Genomic DNA, 21,185 nt, shown 5'->3' with positions numbered 1-21,185 from the left:
TTTGGGAATATGTTATGGCTTTAAATGTCATTATATAGGACATTGAAGGCAGATCTATGTTTGCTTCAGTTTGACATTAGATTGTGCTGCAGAAGTGTGAAAACAACATGACTATAGCTAACAGAAGAAAATTGCAGAATTGTGTATTATGATTTGCATTGATTATAGATATATATAGTTTAAAAGTACCATTAGTTTGCATGCAGGTATGTTACAATTACTGTGTTAATGAAAAACAATTCTACATAATACATTTATTTATTTCAGTCTTTGATAGTATTACATGTACAAGTTTCACAACATTTTTAACATATACTATTTACACTAAAAGGATAAAGGTTTAAATGTATTAGGTGTGAAAGCTGTCTTCAGAGAATAGAATGTAGTTGACAGTTCTTTTAATATTGTATTTTAGTATTACTCAAATGCATGAGGGTCTAGCTGTTTGGAGGTTATTCATTTTTTTTGCCATATATTTTCTATATTTTTTCTTTTATCTTCTTTAAGGTAAAACAATACAAAGATTTTGTCACTCCCAATCAGACAACTTTAAACTGATGTAATTCATTTCATCCTTCTTTATATTTCATAAATGAGGTACCAAAAGAAAGAAGAAAAATTAATCTTTCATATTGTGACAATTTCATTATGACATAATTATTACATAATTAATTATTATGTAATTAGTTGCTATATTGTGATGTCCACACTTGAATGAATTTATAGCTTCTTTGTTCTTCATAGCATCCCAAAATATTTTATATATTCTTGTACAACACAGCCTGACCTCCGAAACTGTGTCTCAGATTTCCAAAAACATCAATAGAACAAATTTTATACCCAATTGAATTAAGTGGTCTCTTATGAATTGATGTTGCAAACTTCATTGAAGATTTATGAGAGAATGAAATACAATAGGAAAAATCTGAGACACAGTTTTGGAGGTCAAACTGTGTTGTGCAAGAATCTATAAAATATTTTGGGATGCTATGAATAATAAAAGAAGCTAAATTCATTCAAGTATAGACATCACAATATGGCAACTAATTACATAACAATTAATGATGTAATAATTATGTCATAATGAAATTATCTCAATTTGAAAGATTAATCCTTCTTCTTTCTTTTGGTACCTCATTTATAAAATTTAAAGAAAGATGAGTGGAATTACATCAGTTTAAAGATGTCTGATTGGGGATGAAAAATCTTTGTATTGTGCTACCTTAATTATCTTTTATATATTTTTCAAGACATCATTGTAATTATTAACTTGTTATTTCTCATGATAATTAACATGCTTCATGTGCTTTAATCACAATTGTACTTCATAATTCTATTTCAAGAGACAACATTAAGTAAGAGCGATGGGTACTATAACGTGGACATTTGTAGTTGGTGCTGTTACCTTGGTGATGACATACATTGGAATAAGGCTGTACAGATATTTGAAATGGTTGAGATATGTCCATAAAACATTATCCAAATTACCAGGTCCAAAACCACACTGGTTATTTGGAAATATTTTCCAGGTAATTTATAAACAATTCAGCATATATATATCATACATATTGAAATTGCATCTCTTTAATTTGTCTTTTGTTATTAAAAAAAAGCGATAATAGCTATAAGTAGTAGCATGTTGCTTTGTAATCATGTAAGAAAATATACTTTTGTTAGCAGGCAGGAAACCAATATTGTTCATTATAGGGTTCATTATTGTAGGTATATGTCATTTAGGCAGCAAATCAGTCAGATAATTTAGAAAAAAGGGGGGGGGGTCATGGGTTTTAACCTTCTTTTAAAAACATTTGGATGTGCCCCTGCAATATAGTGTTACGAATTTACAGTTTAAGAAGGATAAAATATTTCTACAGTTGTATATTTTTCGAAACCTCTTTGAATTTTCCATTTGATCTCTTTATCATTGAAAACGGCATTAAAATCATCCCTTTATCCTTTGTTGCTATCAGACGCTTTACCTGTACAGTTGTTGCTAGGGTGCTCTCTTCGAGGTCCGCGTTCGAAGTATAAATAGTGGGTAGCTATTCAGTTCAAATCGTTTAGCCGACCGTGCAAGGGCTGTATAGCCAGTCAAGGTCGTTAAAAACTTCCATTTGTTGTTCAAATCGTCACTTGTACCAAAGACAGCAGACAGTGAACATCGGAAAGGTTGGAAAGGAAGTAGTTTATAGCAGGCAGTCGGTTAAGTTTAAGTGTAGTGTAGTGCTTGGAACCTGCGGACAGAATATAGAAAGGCTGAGACTGTTGGTTCGGTACAGATTGTCCAAACCGGGCTGGTGCTAAGGTTTTGCGTCTCACATCTTTCACTATTGCAGTGAGTGTTTGCTGACATACCATGCCTTAGTGCTGCCCTGTTGTTCAGACAGTTATAGACATGTTTATTTTATTAAGTTTCATAAGAAAGTTTTACAACAGTTTGAATAGTTTCCATACATTTGTTTTATTCAGGTTTCAGCCCGTTTGAGACATTTCGGTTCAGCCCGTTTTATACATTCAGGTTTCAGCCCGTTTGATAAATTTCGGTTCAGCCCCATTTTTAAACATTTAGGTTTCAGACAATAGTTCCAAACCGTCTGACACGTTTCAAACATTTAGGTTCCAGACCAGTTCCAAACATCTAGGTTTCAGACCAGTTCCAAACATTTAGGTTTCGGACAATAGTTCCAAATTGTCTGACCCGATCCAAACATTTAGGTTTCAGACCAGTTCCAAACATTTAGGTTTCAGACAATAGTTCCAAACTGTCTGACCAGTTTCATACATTTAGGTTTCAGACCCATTCCATACATTTAGGTTTCAAACCAGTTCCATACATTTAGGTTTCAGACTATAGTTTCAAACAGTTGGTTTAAACAGTATCGGACTGAAAGGGTTTTAAACAGTTTTAATTCAACAGGTTCGGGTTAGGTTGATAAGTGTTGAAATTTGTTTTATGTAGTATTTGTTTCATATTTGTTAGTGGTAGTGTAAACTTTTTATTGACTTTAGAACTTTTGAATTGCTTTTCAAATCCCAGGAAACTGGTACGAACCCGAGGATTAAAATATCTAAACGTCCCCGCCCGGTTACACGTTACAATAGTTATAATTAGAGTAAAATTTTGTTGGTCTCTTCTTGATTCCTTGCATTTTGGGTTGAGACACAATTCAATTTATAGAGTCAACTTTATTAATCATGTTTCATTTTTTGTGTTTTGCAGATAGGAAATTTTAGTGAATTCCATTATAAATGTCATGAAGAATTCATTGTGCAGAAAAAAGTGAAGATATATGTGTTTTGGTTGTCAACATTCTTTCCAACTGTGATGCTAGCACATCCAGATACAATCAAAGAAGTCATGAGGTCTAATTCACCAAAGCCTACTGTAGGACCAGGGTATCCATTCCTTGTACCATGGCTAGGTATAGATATTTCAGATCCTTTCAATAGTATTGTTTTTTCAAGTGTTCTGTACAGGTGGATTCATTATTATTCGTGGGTTACCATTTTTTGTGGATTTTATGGGTTTTGATAAACCACAAATTTACATGTTTTTAACAAATCACGAACTTTCTATAGGTTTAAATCCAGACTTTTACTTACCACTATATCAAATATGATTGTTACTAAAATACATTTTTTTTTTCAATCCAAGAAAATAAGTATCAGCTAAAATAAATAAATCTACAGTACCTTAAGGGGAAAAGGTGGTATGGGGTGACAAACTAATGAGATCGATATGAAAGAGGCTCTCGACAGGGAATTTTGAATATTTTTATTCTTTAATTTCTTTACATTTTTTGTTCTACTAAACATTCTTTCAAATATGTTTTGGTCTTTTCAATTGAATTTTCAATTTAGCATCTAATAATTTTTATTCAATATTTTCGGCCAAATTTTTCTCTATATCTTCAATTTTTCTCCCATTATTCTTGATTATAAAAACCACATATAGACCCTCATCTAACAATACAACGTTACATGTACAATTTTATGTAAAAATAATAAAGTTTGGTTATTATGAAATATGTTTAATGTGTTCAATTCAGGGGGAGATAATTTAAGGAAATATTAAAATAATGTGAATCAGTTTTATTTTTTAATAGTAATTTGCAATATATCAAGAAAACAAGAGCGTGGTAACCTCCATTTTCTAAAATAAATAAGTTTCATAAAATAATATTAATACCTTAGCTATATTAAATACATTTTTGTTTATGATTGTCTTGCATTAAAAACATATTTAATTATCTCCCCCTGAAATAAACATATTAGTTTTCTCCCCCTGCATTAAACATATTAATTATCTCCCCCTGAAATAAACATATTAGTTTTCTCCCCCTGCATTAAACATATTAATTATCTCCCCCTGCCTTAAACATATTAAATTAAATGATACATTCTTAGGTTAAATCAAAGATACTTGTGTCTATATAAATAAATCAATACATGTACTTGTTCATTCCTTAAGTTTAGCATAGAAATATTGAATTTCTAAGATAATATAATTGAATTCTTTGTAATTTCTTCACATCAAAATTTGACATCCTACGAAATGTAAAAGATATTGACAAATATACTTCAGATTTATATTATTTTGTAAAATGAAAGAATAGACTGGCATTGCAAATTTCAATAGAAATACTAAGGTGAAATTTTTACTAATAGTTTTGACATTGCAACAGGGAACAATGATTGTGTTGAGCAAAGACAATTTATGAAACTATCAGGACTTTCTTTATCTAATGTTCGTTTTAACAGAAGACTTAAGATTGACAGAATTCCTCAAGAAGCATTTATATCAGATATATAAAAATGAAATTGGAAATGGGGAATGTGTCAAAGAGACAACTACTGACCAAAAAGTAGAAAACAGCTCATAGCCATTAATGGATCTACAACAAAGTGAGAAAATCCAGCATGGGGAGACAAGCTTCAGCTTCAGAAAACATTCTTTTAAGAAAATGCATAAAGTATAAAGATAAATCTATTCTATTATCTTCATTGCTGTATTATTATCAGTGTAAAATGAAAAATTTGTACATTTCTTCTTTCATTAAGTCCTACAGATTGTTTTCATTTTTCATTCCTATTCCTTTTATAGGTCAAAGTCTTCTATTATCAAATGGAGCTAAATGGGAGAGAAATCGTCGATTGTTGACACCAGCATTCCACTTCAGTATATTGACGGGGTATTTCAAGATTTACAATGAAGTTACCGATGTATTAATGGTGAGTAAAACATTAATGCCTTTCTTCAATACTGTGGATTAATTATTCTTCGTTGGATACCACTTTTCGTTGGTTTCGTGGATACAGGTGAACCTAGAAATCAACTGTTAAATACATCTGTTTTAATAGGCTTTGTATACAGATATTGTCAAAACCACGAAATCAAGTTTTCAGCAATCCACGAAAATTGATACCCTAGAAAATAAATGAATCCACAGTATTCCATTATTAAATAGAAATAATGATTTAACCAATAAAAATAAAAAAGATGTGGTATAATTTTCCACATAGTCATCTATAAAAGGCCTTATTTAATGACAAATGTAAAACAATTCAAGTAAGATAACTAACAGCCTAATTGATGCAAATATATTGTCTAGTAAATGAATGATAAGCTTTTTATTAAAAGTAGTTTCAATTGAATCTCTGATACTTTATGGGAGTTTAAGTAAAGATTTGAGGAATTTTAGAAAATATTACTGTTGAGAAATAAACATAGGAGAAGCTGTTCCTATCTAGTTTTATCATGTTGATAAAGTACTACATTTGTAAATATAATAATATTTTCAAGGTACTATGATTATTCTTATTGAAATCAAACATGCTGAAGTATACAATCGAAAAACAAAAAGAAACAAATATAAAATCCTTACTGATTTGATCACATAGCTACCACACAATTCTTGTGAAAACATTTATTTTAGGATAAATTGGCAACTATGTGTGAAAAGAGAAAATACATAGATATATTCAAACCAGCTAGCATGGCTACATTAGACACTCTACTTCAGTGTGCCTTGGGATATAAGGGAGATGTACAACAAGTTGGGTATGTAAAATATTTTGTTAATAATTCTATAAAATTGTAGTACGTATATGATATTACTTTTCATCTTCAATTGATCAAAAATTGATAGAAAAAAAATATTCTTTTACAAAAGGTATAGGAAGATTGGTTATGAGTGCCAATGTGACAACTCTCCATCAAAGTCTCAATTTTTAAAAGTAAACTATATAGCTATTATATGTCAAAGTACGGTCTTCAACATGGAGCCTAGGCTCATACTGAACAACAAGCTATATAGTGCCCCAAAAATCATTTTAAACCATTCAAATAGGAAAACCAACAGTCTAAAAACGAGAAACAAGAAACACTTGTGTTTTTAACACACTAACAAACAACAATCACTGAACAACCACTGAACAACAGGCTTCTGACTTATGACAAGTGCATAAAAAGTTAGCAGGTTTAACGTAATAGTTGCTTCCTTATTTTCAGAGAACACCATCCATATGTAATAGCAGTGAATCGACTTGGTTTTCACATTCAGGAAAGATGTTTGTGAGTATTATCAATTAATATAACTATACAAAATTCTTTGGAAGATGTTGTCTTTTTTCTTTCTGAAAATATAGGGCAATATTTTATAATTTAATATTTCTATCAAGAAATTAAGAATGAAACAATAAAATAAAAAAAATTATTCCATATTGATAAAACTTTAGTAGGTTTTTCTATATGAATGGGATTTTGAATAAATAAGCATATTCACCTGCGGAAAAAGGATATTCACCGCGCATAACGTCGGGTGCTTTTACCTGCACTATTTTTGTAAAAAAAACGATTGATGTACAATTGGTTTTGATTCATAACTGCCATTACATACATTTCTCTCGGAATATGGAATAAAACAATTACTGTCTTTTGTTTCGGTAAATATGTGGTTTAATTGACTTTTGACCTTTGGCCTCAGTGAATATCAATTTTTCAAAAGTCAATAAAACTACACATTTACCTCATCAAAAGACAGTAATTGTATATTATTCAATGGAATCCAATTGTAATGAATATTTCATTGAGTATTTTTAAATTCTTTGATTTAATTACCATTAAAAACCTTGTATAAGACTTTGTGGTTTTGATTAACTGTTGTGAGTACAGATTGGGGAGGGAGTTCTTCACTCCTGTACTCCATCAACATAATAAATGAAAACAACGAATAAAAGAACTTTCATTGATAGAGACTTCGTTTTCTTTTAGGGCAAAGATATAATCAGTTTTTTGCATATTTTAAATGTACATATTTAACTTTATTGGATTTTTTTTCTGTAGATATATTCACCACTACCCAGAGTTCATATATAGATACCTGACAGCCAATGGCAGAGAATTCTTTAAACTTTGTGATTATGTTCATAAATTCTCAAAAGATATCATTTCTACAAGAAGAAAAGAACTGGTAGGTACTCTCATGGGGGATTTGGAGGATAAATATTAATGCAAATTTAAATTTTAACGAAGAATAAATGTTTTAAATTCTTGAATGTAGAATTTGGCAAAACCATGAAATTAAATATCCGCACAATACAAATTTCCCCAAATCCAAAAAATGATACCCAAGAAAATACACAAATCCACAGTATACTTTAAACTTATGTCTTTTATATTTCAAAATTACCACATCTAGGGTTGATTCAATTAATAGCATTTTCTGCAAATAAAAATTGATTTAAGTAAATCAATATTTATAAATTGTTCCTGGTCAATAAAAAAAATGTGTTCCACTTCTGGACAAAAATAAAATCATATATTTAAGGGGAGATAATTGATTTCACTCATAATTTTACACCAAACCCTGTCAGTCAACATATAACCAAAATATTATTATAAAAAATACATAAGAAATTTTGATTCTCAAAATTAGGTCATGAAAATTCTTAATAAAGTAAGTTGTGATATAATGAAACAATTTCTCTCAATTGTTGGTTCTTTAACTTGACAGTATTATAAATAAGCAAAGAAACTATTTTGACTATATTTTTTTTCTTTGATTATCAAGCAATGATAGAATTAAATTTAAATCTAATATATTTTATAAATGATCATCCAAGAATGAAAGTAAAGAAACAGAGAAGAAGAAACACTTGGATTTCCTTGATATATTAATAACAGCCAAAGATGACAATGGTGTCGGACTGACGGATGATGAAATCAGGGCAGAAGTCGATACCTTCCTTTTTGCTGGTAATTTTTTAACAAAAATGTTCTACCTAATACTGGATTCAGTATTGCCGGTAACCACCAATTGTTTGCCTATTAAACATATGTATATTAATATTCCCATATGCTGCCATCTTATCTATCTTAAGTTTTAAATTAAAGCAAACTTAACTTTTGATAGATTTGTGATTGTCATTTCTATTCTTCTCAAAGATTATTTCTGATTGAATATGATTACTAGTAGCTACGATATATCTTCCATTTCATGTTTAATCCTGTGCAAGGAATAGAGTTTGTCAGTATATATTATCTTATGTAATAAAATAAAACAAACAAGTAAAGAGAAACTGTTCACTTTGCCATTAACAAATATGATTTAAAGGAGAAGAGGGGTATACATTAATGATACAGAAACCCAACCAAAAAAATAACCGAAAGACATCTGAAGGGCAACAAAGTCTTCAACAACAAACAGATGTCTTAACAATATCATAGTCAACCTCAAAATCGTCCAGAGTCGATAAAACTTGTGATTTATTTTTAAGCATTTAATTATTTCTTTGTGTTTGATATCTAAATCCTTATAGAAGTAGAAGTTATAAAACTCAGATCTTAACTATATTTTGCATACCGCTTTATATGGAAGAGTTTATGTTCTAGGTCATGACACAACATCTTGTGTGCTTAGTTGGAGTATGTATTGTTTGGGTAAATTCAAAGCTATCCAGGACAAAGTTTATCAGGAAATTAAACAGGTCATTGGCAGCAAAAATACTGTTGACAGGTAAAATTGTATTTTATTTTTAGTTCTCTTTCTATAAAGTTGCATAAAAATACCTGTACCTTTGATTACAAAGCATGTCATTTTGTTCACAATTTGTAGCTTGAAAACAAGTTTTACATGGTGACTGAATTTATTTTTTTTATAATTTATTAGATATAGTATTAGAAAATTACATTTTTGCAAATGAATATAAAATTATGTCATTGTATAGTTATACACCTACTGTGGATTATTTATTTTTGAGCGTACCATTTTTCGTTGATTGAGGAAGACTTGTAATTTTGTGGATATTTGATTTCATGGTTTTACCAAAGTCTGAATATATTCTTATAGAAAAGTCATTTAAGGTACCTTCACTAAAATAAATTTGGCTCCTTTAATTTTCATAAAATTTTAACAAAGTATTTACTTTGACCCTCTAACAAAAATGTAAAAATTTCAAAAAATTTGAACCAACCGTTTTATCAGGAAAATTACACTGGTTATATAGCAGTTTGACCAACCCTTATTTTGATCATTGAGAAGCTTAATATTCCCTAAACAACACAAAGTAATTAAAACGTTTAGCTGATTTTACAGAGTTATTTCCCTGTAGTGTTAGGTACCACATTAATTCATCTTACAATGAAATATGGGATTTACAGGTTACCATGAAATCCACTAAAATTGGTATCAAATGAATAATAATGAATCCTCAGTATACAACTTATCAGTTAAAAAAAAATTTTTCATTGGAATTATTTTTGTAATAAAAGCTCTATTATCATAAACATTCTTTCTAAAATATTATTTTTAAGTCTACAGTTCTTTTATTTTATTTAGTGAAGATCTATCAAATTTGAGATACTTGACGTGTTTCTTAAAGGAAGTAATGAGATTACATTCGCCTGTATCCATAGTCAACAGAATGCTAGATCAACCTGTTGTTACCAATGGTGTAGAGATACCTGCTGGAATATTAATAGATCTGGGTATTTACCATGCTCAAAATCATCCTGATGTCTGGCAAAATCCTACAGTAGGTCTTACAATATACAGAACATATTTTTTTTAGCCTGCCCTGGTTTTCTTACTACCATGTAATCTCTTAGTTTGTAAAAACATCTTCCTTTTAATCTTTACATATAGTAGTGTAATTATTACAAATGTGTAAATTATAATTCCATGAGAGCATATCGTGAATTTTATATACATTTTTAAAAGAACATGTAAACTGCTTCATAATTTGAACATGATTTTTAGATGAGCAGAAATGATGTTCCTACATAAAGATTAAAATAAAAATGCTGGTGCAAATGTGAGAATAGCTGAGTCTTGTTTCTGTAAGGCTGTTCATTATATTTAATCACACTAATACAATTTGTTAATTTAAGTTGGTCCTTTTCTTATTGTTGTAATTAATGTGTATAAAAATTCAGATAATTTATTATGTGACAGTAATGATAGTAAATAATGAAAAACAAAAGGTTGTATTGTGATCACAGCTTTGTTTATTTTCATTTCTAGGAGTTTAGACCAGAGAGATTTGAGGGAGACAAACATCATGAAATGGATCCATATAGCTTTACTCCATTTTCAGCTGGACCAAGGTAAATATTTATCTGACCTTGATATGGGAGATAACTCATAACTGGTAATTACTTTATACCTTTTTCTTAAAACTTTTTTCTTTCGGGAACAAGTTAAATAAAAACTATTTCTGTAATAAACCATGAGATTTGAGGGAAAAACACTATTGGAAAGATCTGTATAATAAGACATGTTTTGAGAAAAGGTGCGGAGTTATAAATGAGTTGTCTCCTATATCAATGAGGATAATCTCCCATATTCACATCAGATCCTTGAACTTTTACTTTATTATTTGCTGGCTCCAGTAAGATATGTATCATCTCCAATATATACTGTGTAAACCCCTGACTTAGATCAAGTGAATCTAACCTTGATTTTAGCTCTTTCTTTCTCCAATATTAATCAGAGAAAGAAGAGCTTAAAACACAAGACTTACTTGCCATGAAATTCTAAACTAATAAAAAAATATTATAATTCCAATTTTTATCTTCAAAAACCATCATGAAAGTTTGCTAAAACTTCAGTTGATTCAAGTGAAATATGAGTTATCTCCCATGTAAAGCAGAGGTATTTGTGCAAAATACTCCTTATGTGACATCTCCTTATAGATGTGCTCCTATTTCTATGGTTAAAAGGTAAATATGAGTTAATTATTTAATAAACCAAAAAAGATATGAGGTATGCAGCTTTATGAGATGGATCCATATAGTTTGACCAAATATTTTTATTCAATAATGAGTTATCTCCCATATCAAGAATGGGATATATTGTGTTCTACACCAGGTTTTTTTTTTGTGACCAAGGTAAAATTCAATGCATTGGGATGTTGAGGAGAGAAATTTGAAAGCAATACCATGATGAAAATTTAAGAGCTTAGTCACACAATATAAAAAAAAAAAACAATCACACAAACTGTAGTCTGTACCCAAGTGAAATGTTCTTCCATTGGACTGAATATAAATTTCACATACTATAAATATTACATTTAATTGAGCACACACTTACCAGTACACCCTCATAAAGAATATACATGCAATATTTACCACTTATACTAAGCAAACATCAAATAAGCAATGCATTTCTCATCATTTCTTCTTGATTAATTTGGAAGATATAATTATATTTTATATATGACGATTTAATTAATATAATTTAACTTTTCAGAAACTGTATTGGAATGAATTTTGCACAGAATGAAGAAAAAGTGATGATTGCAAGAATAATCAAAAGGTATGATTAAATGTATTTTAACAGGTAGGCAAATAAAAACCTACCACTTTCAAAATTCAAACTTAGTTAAAATAGTTAGAAAACTGTATTTAAAGTATTTTAATGATTTTTGTTTGTTTGTTTCTGATATAGATAAGTGCTTAGTTATGCTTTGAGTCAAAATATAATATATACAAATAATTCATCATAGATACAAGAATTAAAGTTTTGTACGCCAATTCAAGTACGAAGTTGAAATAATTGATAGGTTACATTAATTTGTACCTTTTTTACATTACATAAAGTTTAATTGCCCAAAATAACGGATTAAGATAAATTCTGTAATGTGTAATTTTAGATCATGAATTATATAAGTATTTTTGTTTTTAACAGATTTGAAGTATCACTAGATCCAGATCATGTTGTTGAACCTTTCATGGAAGTTGTTTTGAGAGCAAAAACTGGTATCATGGTGAACTTCAAAGAAAGAGACTTGTGAAAGACTTTTCAAGATTTTTATTTCTGTAATGAGGGCTATTTTTCTAAAACAGAATTTATACAATATCTAATGAATATTATCATTTTTTGAAGCTATAGAATTACCACGACTTGAACATATTAATGCAAAAATCACATTATCAAGGATTAAAGAGAGATGTTTACCTAAAATTATTTCAAATAATGTTTTTAAAAAATCCATCAACAAGGGAGATAAGTCATGGAAAAAAGTGTTTTATAAATTAATATATAGATTTTAGAACAGAAGATACCATAAAAGAAGATTATTCATTCATTTTTAATGATATATACTATTTTTATGCGACCGCAAAAATTGAAAATGTTTTGGTCGTATATTGGAATTCATCAAAAAATGAATCATTGGGGTTCTTTGATATGCCGAATCTAACCGTGTATTTAGATTCCTAATATTTGGTCCTGTTTTCAAGTTAGTCTACATTAAGGTCCAAAGGGTCCAAAATTAAACTTAGTTTGATTTTAACAAAAATCAAATTCTTTGGGTTCTTTGATATGCTGAAATTAAACATGTACTTAGATTTTTGATTATGGGCCCAGTTTTCAAGTTGGTCCAAATCGGGGTCCCAAATTAAAATTTGTTAGATTTCAACAAAAATTGAATTCTAGGGATTCTTTGATATGTTGAATCTAACCATGTATTTAGATTTTTAATATTTGGGCCTGTTTATCAAATTGGTCCACATTGAGGTCTAAAGGGTCTAAAATTGAACATTATTTGATTTCATAAAAAATTGAATTCTTGGGCCTTCTTTTACTTTAGGAGTACCAAGCCATATAGAGCTATACTAAACTATCCCTAACCCCAAACCTTACCCTAACTGATTCCTAAACCTAGCACTAGCTCTAACCCTAAAACCTAACCCTAACCTAAAACATCTAACCTAACTATAACCATGAAAGAAGTCAATCTGTAAAGTTTAAGGACCCTTAAAGTAAAAGAAGGACAATTCTTGGGGTTCTATGATATGCTGAATCTAACCATGTATTTAGATTTTGGATATTGGACCATAATAGGTAAATGTCCAATTTAAAATTTTTAAGTTTTTGGGTTAAGTTTAAGCATGGAAGTATTATATTGACAGGAACTACTACGACCCGACTTCAAACGTTTCATCTGCGATGCCGCGCCCAATTTAATGACATGTTAATTAGCTTGAAACATGGCACGTTATTTACATACCAGCGTGTGGTGCCCTACAATATTGTCATTCTCGGTTGCTTTCGGGATAACGGAAATAAACGAAGAAATCAAAAGTTGTGATCAATTTTTAGGAAACAGCAATCGGCAAACCTCGGCAGATTCCGTTACCTAACTGTGCCGATTGAGTGATTGATGGATTAGTGCGAGTCATCATTAATTCTATAGAAAAACACATTGACAATGGAAATTTGTACCAAATTATTGAATAAATGCCTCATTTTTATTGATTTATTTTTTCGGTAGAAAGTGCACTATATGTAATATATATCGCAAGTTGTGATTATATAATAACTACTGTTTACTCCATTGAGTGGCACACATTTCCTGCATATTTAAGACGATTGTAAATGATCGTTCTGATAAAATCAAAACGGATCAAAGAGATTTTGAGTAAATGTAGGAATTATTAAGCTTCGTTCTAAATCCAGGGTAAGATCATTGGTTGGTATATATACGACTGTTCAGCTGAACCCCGATGCGTTGAAATACTTTTTAGTACTGCGACTCAAGGATTTGTATAGTGACATTATACATATACTTGTGCGACTGTTCAATAATATTTACCAGTATCATTTGGACGGTTTCATTTGGTCGGATAGTGCTAACATATTTTAGGGGACAGAAATGTATTATATAAATATCTATATAACGTAGTTAGATCTCTGTTTTCTTCTGCTGTATTTTGTTGATTGGTACTTGCTCGATTAATTTTCGTATTGTAAACTGGAAATTTCTACTTTCCAGGATTATCCAGTAACTTAACCATATATATTACTCTAAACTTCACAGTTTTAATATTTATCAAATATATTTAATGTTAACCGGCGGTAACCGGAACACACCTTAATCGCGATTTAAACTTCACCCACAAACTAATAAAATAATGTCACTCACTATTTCAAATCGTTGTAGAATAATTAATTCTGGGTCGATTTTCATTTTTTATGCATCAGTCGATTTGTTTAAATAAGTTGTTCACGAATAAAGGTCTACGGAGGCGATTGGAATAAGTAAAGGTGTTTTCCGACAGGTAATATTGTTAAGCTGTCTCGATTAAAACCACGTGATTGATAAGAAGTATCTCTGGTCAATTTATGACTGCGGCATCGCAGATAGTCACAAAAGAAATTAACGACAGCGTATTAATTAGACAGTTTCCATATCTTTTCTACAGGGCTACCCGGGTTATAAATAAATGCTAATTAATCGTTGTAGTTCCTGTCAATATAATACTTCCATGGTTTAAGTTTCTCAGACCACATTCATTCTGTGTCAGAAACCTATGTTGTGTCAACTATTTAATCACAATCCAAATTCAGAGCTGTATCAAGCTTAAATGTTGTGTCCATACTTGCCCAACTGTTCAGAGTTCGACCTCTGTGGTCGTATAAAGCTACGCCCTGCGGAGCATCTGGTTGTTTTTGTTGTGTGTATTCTCCAAGTTGTGTAGAAAGTTTCGAAATTGTTTTTATGATAGTTTGTTGCTTATCTGATACATGGATTATGCTGGTTATAATGTTTTACTCACATTCTACAATTAGAATGTGTTCTATTGGGAGGGATTTGATTTGTGCATGGAATTTGTTTGGTATAACATTTAAGGAGTTTTTTCTCCTGTTCAACAAACCTTGAAATTCTATGATTTTAACATAAATGTAAGTACATGTATCAACTCTAAATTTATGAAAAATCAACATATTTCATAAATATCTCAATTTATAGATATGTACAGCAGAATATATGAAAAATAATGGTTACTATATCTTAATATCTTCCAACACTTAACATGTTTTATATTACAGCAATAATAATTAATGTTTTTATTTTTCAATGCAAGTTTCCTGATTATTTTTTTTTTTAATTTGTTAATTTTATTAATTCACATTATCTAGTAAATGGACTTTTTATGTCACAGTCAATGCAAGTAATATTTATATCTTATTAATGCTATTTGAATATTAATGTTTATTGTTTATATTCATGTACATTTTTTTGTTTTTGAATGTTTTATTCTTATAATTGTTACTCACTCACTCAGCCCTTCCCTAGATCTTCCATCAATTTCTTCATTTTCCATCAACACTTGATGGACAATTGATGGAAATTTGATGGTACTTGATGGAATTCCATCCCAAACCAAAAATATCCATCAAAGGATGATGGAAATTAGAAATATTTTTTCCATCATCATTCTTTTGATGGAAAATTTGATGGAATCTTTAACCCCTGATGGAAAATTGGATGGCATTTTTACCCTTTGATGGAAAATTGGATGGCATTTTTACCCCTGATGGAAAATATGATGGCACTTATTCCATCTGATGGTAAATAGGATGGAAATAAAAGAATTTTGATGGAAATTGGACTTAAACATTTTCTTTGATGGAAAGAGGGATGGTATTTGGACTCTGTCATTTTTCTTGATGGAAAAAAACTTAGAAATTTTTCCATCACAGGTGTCAGGTGCCAATCTGTTTTCCTTTAACATTTGTGTACAGGATGTGACATCATAAATGAACACAGAGTTTGAGGCCCAATGAGGAGAGCACATGTTTTTATGCATTCTTCTCTAACTAAATATAACATAAAGATAAACTACAAACTATAAATACATATTTTTTATATAATTTATAGCAATTATTCAAGATTGAGATAATTAACAGTATTTATTAGGGGCACATTTCAAAGAAATCAAATTGTCACAAGACCCTACACAACCTCAACAAATCAACAAATTCAAATTTGAACATTCATGAACATGCAGACAAGAAGCAAAGATGTCTTCTGTCATTAACAAATTATGAATTTTACAATGGATTTAGATCAAAAGGTTCTTATTAATTCTATTGAATGGGATTGAATAGTGCAGATGTATTCTTCTGATGACATAATTGTCTCTTGGATTTAGGAAGATTAGTGTGTACACATGTTCTGGATTAAATCTTTTGGTAAGTACAATGTATTAGAATTTCCACCATTTTGAATATATGTGCATGCTCTTTTAGTTCAAAGTTAAGTGACATTTAAAATGTTTTATTAGCTTTTCAGAGTCAAGAGAAAAACACTAGACCATAGATTTATAGAAATTATTAATCAAGAAGATGTGGTATACATGGTATAATTGCCAGTGAGACAACTATCAACAAAAGACCAAATGACACAAAAAATGTGAATATACATATCATACAATTGTGTACGACAGGAATCATATTTTGTATCATTTTAAAACATTATTTTTTTTATAAAATTATTTAGTACTTAATTCCAATAAAATAATTTTGCTATAAAATTAGAGATCTGTGGTATGACTGACAATTATACATTTATATAATCCACAAATGACAAGTAACTAATAACTTTACTTTATGTCTTTACAATGTTAACTTATTCTAATTTAATCATGTTTATAATATGCTAGATTCTTTTATTTTTATTTTGCAGAATTTGCCATCAACTAATTCAACTTTAAGGACAGAGATTCCAATGGGACAGTACTGAACTAAAAGATACACACATGTAACTGGACTACCTATAGACGACAGAGAACAAATATTGTTTTATGACATCACAGAAAATGCCATATATGGAAAGATTTTCAAATTCCATCTGATGGTCAATTCTCCATCAAGTTTCCATGCATATTACATGTAATGGAAAATATTCCATCAGTTAAAATGTTCCATCAATTATCCATCAGATGGCAAAAATACCATCAATTATCCATCAGATGGAAATTATGCCATCAGTTTTCCACCATCATGAACACAAATTCCATCAAAAAATTTCCATCAACCATTTTCCATCATTGATGGAAAGTTGATGGAAAGCTGTTCCAATACTCCATCAAGATGATGGCATTTGTTCCATCACAAAATTCCATCATGTTTTGATGGAAAATCTAGGGAAGGGTGAGACTAGTTGTTGTGGTCTCAGTTTGGTGTAGTGTTTTATAAATTATATATTGTCAGTATGTTTGTCAGATTCTTTGTTGATTTATACATTCTGGTTAATGTTGTTGTGATACAGTCACATCGACCTAATTTAAAGTCGATTTATATTTTTTTTTAGGACATTTTTTGTGAAGTTACAGAATTATTACTCTTAAACTCTTTTTTATTAAACATTGAATGTACAAAATATATGAATCTCAATATCATAGTTAAATAAAAAAAGATCTGATAAACATACATGTGAAGTTCTTTTCATATGAAATTTCAATGTCATTAAAAAGGATACTTTTTTTACATATATATATATCTTATTTGCATAATTTAAGGAATGACTAATATTTATATGGAGTGACTATTTGTCAGGGCTATTTGTCCGGCCATTGTAATAAGCATGTCATATAATGTGCGTTTGGAAGTGCGTGTAATATTATCTTCAGTAGCACCAAGGGAGCACGTGTAATCTGATCACTGGTTTTCAATTTTAGGATCATGGCTGAAAACGGTGATATCAATATTTGTAATAAATTTTACAGTTTGCGGAATTTGACAATGGAACATGATATTATGAACTTCCAAGAATGATATAATCTTATAAAAGGACTCAAAAAAATTGAAATCACAAGGAAAATGGGAAATAAAAGATAACTGATCGGAGAACTAGTTTTACAAAATTATTCGACTCGCAACAGCTGTGTAAATGGTGGAAAAGATGTTAAAAGCAAGAGTAGTTGAGAAAGGTCTTTACAAGGGGGGGGATTGAGGCTACAAACTTGAAGTGGGGATGTTGGAAATAGGATTATAAAAAGTGGGGTAATGAATACACGGGACAACAAAGATGTGATCAGGAGAAAAAAAAAGAAGTGAAATTTGGGAAAAAGAGCACACCGTGTCACCCCGACCCCCCATGTGAATAGAATAAAAAAACAGTGTTTTTACTTTTTTTTTTTGGGGGGGGGGGGATTATAGAAAAATCTCTCACCTCTCACTCAAAATATGGATAACTTTATGTCAAGGGTTCTATAATTCTTTTTGACAGCTACAGACATAATAATTTTGTACCTTTTTCAGCTAGACAAAATCCTTTACGTTAACTTAAAATGCACGATTCAAGCACTACTAAGTTTGTTTTACAAGTAATTTCTACTCTCTTCTTATATAAAAAAAATGGGATATATATAATTTTTTTCTAATTATTCTTTATCCACATTGGATTATATACTAGTATGAAGAAAACAACAATTTCACTGATTACCAGTAACAAGATTAGGCCCTAACACTAAAGATTACAAACATGTGCTACCCATCTGGTGCTGCTGAAGATAATATTACACACACACACAAATAATATAGTGACATGCGCATTGTATTGGCCGGACAAATAGCAACTGCCTATTTTTTATGTTATTTCGAATAGACTGACAAAATATTACAGTTATTTCTTAATATAATTTAATTCTAAATTCCATTTTAAACCGGCGCAAATCATGAAAAAACGTTGATGACGTCATGGTCACACGACAAAATTGTGTCTATAATAAGATAAACAAAACGATGTCAGCCAATCAGAAGATGTGTTACATCCAAAATTATTAGTTTATAATGGTCAGAGAAAACTACTATTGTCAAAATTACTGAAATAATAAAATGCATGAAAATATTACAAGAGTAAAAATTCTTACTTAGTTGTGATTGTTTAAGTGATTTTTTCAATTTTGTTGAATATTGTAACATTATGTAAGTTTAAGAGAAAATAATAAAATTTGTAAAAAGTTATCATCATAAATTCTAAGCTAATATAATACCCTTAGATATCTAGTTTCTTGTGTCCATGATCATCTAGGAATTTGATGAAAGTCAGATCTCTGGTTCTCCCTGTGCAACTTTTCACATCTGCATGAATACATATATATAGATATAAGAAGATGTGGTATAAGTGCCAATGAGACGATTCACAATTTATAAAAGTAAACCATTATAGGTCAAAGTACGGTCGTCAACACAAAGCCTTGGCTAGCACTGAACAGCAAGCTATAAAGGGCCCCAAAAATGACTATTGTAAACCATTCAAACTTGAAAACCAACGGTCCAATCTTTATTAAAAAAAAATGAGAAACACTTATGAACCTTATAAAACAAATGACAACTGCTAAACATCCGATTCCTGATTGTTTACAAATTTTTGCCATTAAGTTTGTTCTAGTTTAATAGGTATGGTTTACAATTCTATGTTTTAATTGCTTCTTCTTGTGTTATTCCTCTTCTTATACAGTGTAATGGAAATAATAGTACTGTTGATCTTTAAAAGATTTATCTGGTACCAACGTTACAATGTCAATAAGAAATATCAAGAATAAAGTAATGAACAAGCAAAAGCCCAGAAAATTTAGACCTAAGGGAAAGACTTTCACTTTTGTCTCAGTCCTTGACAATGGTTGTTGGTGTCAGAGGATAATATTAACTTAAACCTTGTCTGTAATGTTCATATTTTGAATTTTTTTGCCCCATTTATGGGCATTATGTTTTCAGGTCTGTACGTCCGTTAGTTCGTCCCTCTGTCTGTTTGTCCGTTTGTCTGTCCCCCTTCAGGTTAAAGTTTTTGGTTGAGGTAGTTTTTGATGAAGTTGAAGTCCAATCAACTTGAAACTTAATACACATGTCCTTGATGATATGATCTTTATAATTTTGATGCCCAATTAGAGATTTTCCCCAATTTAGGGATGACATCAAAAGTTCAATGTAGGATAAAAAACCTAATTCACATAGTTTTTTCACTGACCCCCACCCCTCCTCTTAACTTAATTTGGGAAAAATTGATTTACCAATAGGGATATATGTAAAAATCGATTTTAGATATACAAAACTTGCAGAATTTTAACCCCACCCCCCATTCTATTTGATTTAAGTTTTTTATCCTACATCGATCTTTTGATGTAGTCCCTTACACAATCCACTGAACATAGAAAATGATAGTGTGGATGGGGCATCCGTGTACTGAGGACACATTTTTGTTTCCTGTGTTTTGATTCTTCATTTGTACCTGTTAATAGATCAAATGGATAAAAATCAGTTAAAAAGTCAGGAAAAATGTTTTTATGCTGTCTGTGCAGGGATTTGGTTTGTAGCAAACAACAATTTTTGTTCTATGGAAAACAAGCTCATCACAGCACTTCAATAAATTATATATACACCAAAAATCAAGACTAGCAAATCAAAACCAGCAGCTGTATTGTGTTCAATATTAACTAGAGGCTCTCAAGAGCCTGTGTTGCTCACCTGTGTTTACTGATGCTTTGTAAATCATGTGAAATCAAAACATAATTAACAGTATTAGATATTAAATATTATCAGATAATATAATGATATCTAAGGTAATAACCAAAAACTGCAAAATTTCCTTAAAATAACAAATTCAGGGACAGCAACCCAACAGCTGGATGTTGGATTTGTCTGAAAATTTGTTGGCAGATAGATCTTAATTTGATGAACATATAAACCCAATGTCAGATTTGCACTAAATGTATTAGTTTCAGAGATATAGCCAAAAACTGCATTTTACCCTATGTTCATTTTTTGGCCATGTCGGCCATCTTGGTTGACAGGCAGGATCATCAGAAAATTTTTTGTAAACTAGATACCCTAGTGATGATTGTGGCCAATATTGGTTAAATTTGGTTAAGGAGTTTCAGAGGAGAAGATTTGTGT

The 21,185-nt window shown here is 30.2% G+C and overlaps 1 protein-coding gene across 2 annotated transcripts; it reads left to right on the top strand.

Annotated features, from left to right (window-relative positions):
* LOC143075674 (cytochrome P450 4B1-like) lies at nt 1–19,256 on the top strand. Of its 2 annotated transcripts, XR_012978383.1 has the most exons (14): nt 1–206; nt 1,344–1,529; nt 3,221–3,422; nt 5,105–5,232; nt 5,937–6,061; nt 6,512–6,574; nt 7,346–7,472; nt 8,125–8,257; nt 8,894–9,017; nt 9,840–10,035; nt 10,524–10,606; nt 11,751–11,816; nt 12,189–16,481; nt 16,975–19,256. XR_012978383.1 is itself a non-coding variant. In XM_076251202.1 (13 exons), the coding sequence occupies exons 2-13, from the start codon at nt 1,365–1,367 to the stop codon at nt 12,292–12,294; spliced, it is 1,518 nt and encodes a 505-aa protein (XP_076107317.1). In that variant the 5' UTR covers nt 1–206; nt 1,344–1,364; the 3' UTR covers nt 12,295–19,256. The 2 variants fall into 2 exon arrangements, 1 of the variants encoding a protein (XP_076107317.1); XM_076251202.1 differs by having other exon boundaries at nt 12,189–19,256.
* Nucleotides 19,257–21,185: the final 1,929 nt, after the last annotated feature.

This window comes from Mytilus galloprovincialis, chromosome 5 (assembly GCF_965363235.1).
Source record: "Mytilus galloprovincialis chromosome 5, xbMytGall1.hap1.1, whole genome shotgun sequence".
In the NCBI taxonomy this organism is placed as follows: domain Eukaryota; kingdom Metazoa; phylum Mollusca; class Bivalvia; order Mytilida; family Mytilidae; genus Mytilus; species Mytilus galloprovincialis.
This window is presented reverse-complemented; position numbering and strand designations above follow the sequence as displayed.